The 209-nt window shown below is 37.8% G+C and overlaps 1 protein-coding gene across 1 annotated transcript in view; it reads right to left on the reverse strand.

Moving 5' to 3' along the window:
• Positions 1-209, reverse strand: part of LOC119586963 (protein transport protein Sec24A-like) — a gene marked incomplete in the record, with an annotated part of 5268 nt that overhangs the window by 753 nt on the left and 4306 nt on the right. The window contains 1 exon segment of the mRNA XM_037935701.1: positions 1-170. Coding sequence (XP_037791629.1) covers positions 59-170 — 112 coding nt within the window.

Here is a 209-nt window from a genome sequence, read left to right on the forward strand (position 1 = left end):
TTGCACTTTCCTTTTATATTTTAACATCCTAAACATTTAATAACATAAAAGAAGATGACTATTTAACATTTTTCTTTAGATACTGGAGGAACTCTACATACGAGTGGCAGCCCTCAGATCGGTCGTCAACAAGCCTCTGGATGAAGAGCATGCGCGCTGGGTTGTCCTCTCTGCAAGGAACAGCATTGCAAAATTACTTTGATTATAAA

The sequence above is a fragment of the Penaeus monodon genome, chromosome 22, assembly GCF_015228065.2.
Source record: "Penaeus monodon isolate SGIC_2016 chromosome 22, NSTDA_Pmon_1, whole genome shotgun sequence".
Taxonomy (NCBI): domain Eukaryota; kingdom Metazoa; phylum Arthropoda; class Malacostraca; order Decapoda; family Penaeidae; genus Penaeus; species Penaeus monodon.